Raw genomic sequence first — 2212 nt, 5'->3', positions numbered from 1 at the left:
ATAAGGGGTAATTATATCTTAGTTGGGATCAAGTACAGGTACTGTTTTATTATTACAGAGAAAAGGGAATCATTTAACCATTAAATAAACCCAACAGGAAAAAAAATGTAATTATTTATAATGGAACCCACGGGAGATGGCCCTTCTGTAATTCAGAGCTTACTGGATAATCCGGATTACAGATCCATTACGGATAGCAGATCCAATGCCTGTTTAAGTGGTTCAGATTAGGATCATCGACCACAGAACAGTAGGAGGCAGAGTGAACTGTATTCCCTTATACAACTAAAAAAAACAACAACCGTACTTTTCCCATAGTTCCCAGGGGTAAATACAAACTTATGCATTTAATATAAAACTGTTGGTGCAAGTATATCCCATACCCCCCCTAACTGCATAGAAGTCAATAGGTTCCTGTAACCTTTATTGCTCCCAGTTTAGGGACCCCGATGCCACCATCCTTATCCAGCCCCTCCTCACTCAATCATCCGAGTCTGTGTCATGCCTTCGCTTGGCTCCTCGCGGAGACCCTGACCTCCTCCTCCTCCGCCGGTGTGCGTCCCCTCGATCACGACTTCGGCTTCTTGACTTGGCGGGGGGCCGTGCCAGCCGGCGAGGAGAACCCTCATGTGAAGAAAGGGTGTCATGGCGCTGTCTCCTGCGTGTCCTCGGCGAGCCTCTCTCGGCTGATGAATGGCTGTCAGGCCTGCAGGCTCCAATGTGCCGGGGCGATGATGAATGAGATCTCGGGGAGCCGGCTTTCCTCCACCTTTCAGCACAGGAACAAAACACACAGGAGAAGGGAACAGGTCAGACTGTCACATCAGACAACAAGGCTATTGTCCGGCAGGGGGAGAGGGGAAAATAACAAACAAAAAGGAGTTAAACAAAGGCTCTGAGGTGGGGAGGACTGTGTCCATTCACAGAGGTAAAAGTGCATTATAGTGTCAGCCAGAGCAGCCTGAGAAATGGCTCTGTACAGGGGCCACACACTCTGGCTGGGAGCCGAGTAAGGACACTAAAAATGTATTTCTGTACAAATATATGTACAATATGTTATAACTGACACATTTTCCCTTACCGTGCACTTTCCCTTACTTTACTCCAGTGTCTGAACTTAATTCCAATGCCAAAATAATAAATTCTGTTACCAGGGGAAACGTTGGCTCATAATGGGCTGCCATCAATCTACTTTAGTCATGTGTCCTGGCATTCATATCCTTTATATACAGGATGGGGGGCAGAGGCAGCTGTAAATAACTGTACAATACTGAAGTATACACAGCGTTGTACATCAACAGCAACTGGAAAATCTCCCCCCAACTGGCCTTCAGGCTGGGCCCCCTTAGCCCATAACAAGGTTACAGATATATAGAAACATTGGGGTAACAGTCACCCCGCTATAGTTCCAGGGGTACCCAGGGCACAAATAAGCACTCACCCCAAATCTCCCCCTAACTGGCCTTCAGGCTGGGCCCCCTTAGCCCATAACAAGGTTACAGATATATAGAAACATTGGGGTAACAGTCTTCTATAGTTCCAGGGGTACCCAGGGCACAAATAAATATTGGGTTGGTAAGGGTGCCACAGCCTTTTGGAAAAAATGTGAGGATTTATTTACCCTTTAATACTCAAACAAATGTGTTAAATTGGTGACACTGACTAATCATGGACATGGGAGGAAATGTTTCTCAGGCAGGCGACCGGTAAAACAAAACATAAAAACTTTTAAACCAATTATCTCCCAGAAATGACAAACCCCTAATTTTTTTTCAGAAAAGCACTAACTTGTGTATCCAAACTGTCATGAACCCCTACCCTGCTGTATAAAGAAGCAGTGTGTGGGCCCTGAGCCGCTGGGTGCTTCTAATAGTGGCAATGTATAATCTATACAACAGCTCCCCCTTGTGTTAGGTGTGAGAGGCTGAAATGAGGGAGATCTGTGCCCGGTCGTGGGAAGCATTCAATTAGCTGCAAACCTCTAGAGACAGATATACGGGGGCAACAAAGAAAGATGCAGGGGCAAGAGCGAGAGGAAGAGGTGAGAGTGAGAGGGGCAAAAGCAACAAAGAAAGATGCAGGGGCAAGAGCGAGAGGAAGAGGTGAGAGTGAGAGGGGCAAAAGCAACAAAGAAAGATGCAGGGGCAAGAGCGAGAGGAAGAGGTGAGAGTGAGAGGGGCAAAAGCAACAAAGAAAGATGCAGGGGCAAGAG

At 46.7% G+C, this 2212-nt stretch overlaps 1 protein-coding gene across 4 annotated transcripts in view; it reads right to left on the bottom strand.

The window, feature by feature from the left end:
- Positions 1 to 251: 251 nt before the first annotated feature.
- The window catches only part of c1orf35 (chromosome 1 open reading frame 35), a 10792-nt gene continuing 8831 nt past the window's right edge, over positions 252 to 2212 (bottom strand). For 3 of the 4 annotated variants that reach the window (XM_012964710.3, XM_012964712.3, XM_012964711.3), the window contains exon 9: positions 252 to 769. In XM_012964710.3, coding sequence (XP_012820164.1) covers positions 481 to 769 — 289 coding nt within the window. In that variant the 3' untranslated portion in view covers positions 252 to 480. 4 annotated transcript variants of the gene reach the window in all.

Source organism: Xenopus tropicalis, chromosome 6, assembly GCF_000004195.4.
Source record: "Xenopus tropicalis strain Nigerian chromosome 6, UCB_Xtro_10.0, whole genome shotgun sequence".
Classification (NCBI taxonomy): domain Eukaryota; kingdom Metazoa; phylum Chordata; class Amphibia; order Anura; family Pipidae; genus Xenopus; species Xenopus tropicalis.
This window is presented reverse-complemented; position numbering and strand designations above follow the sequence as displayed.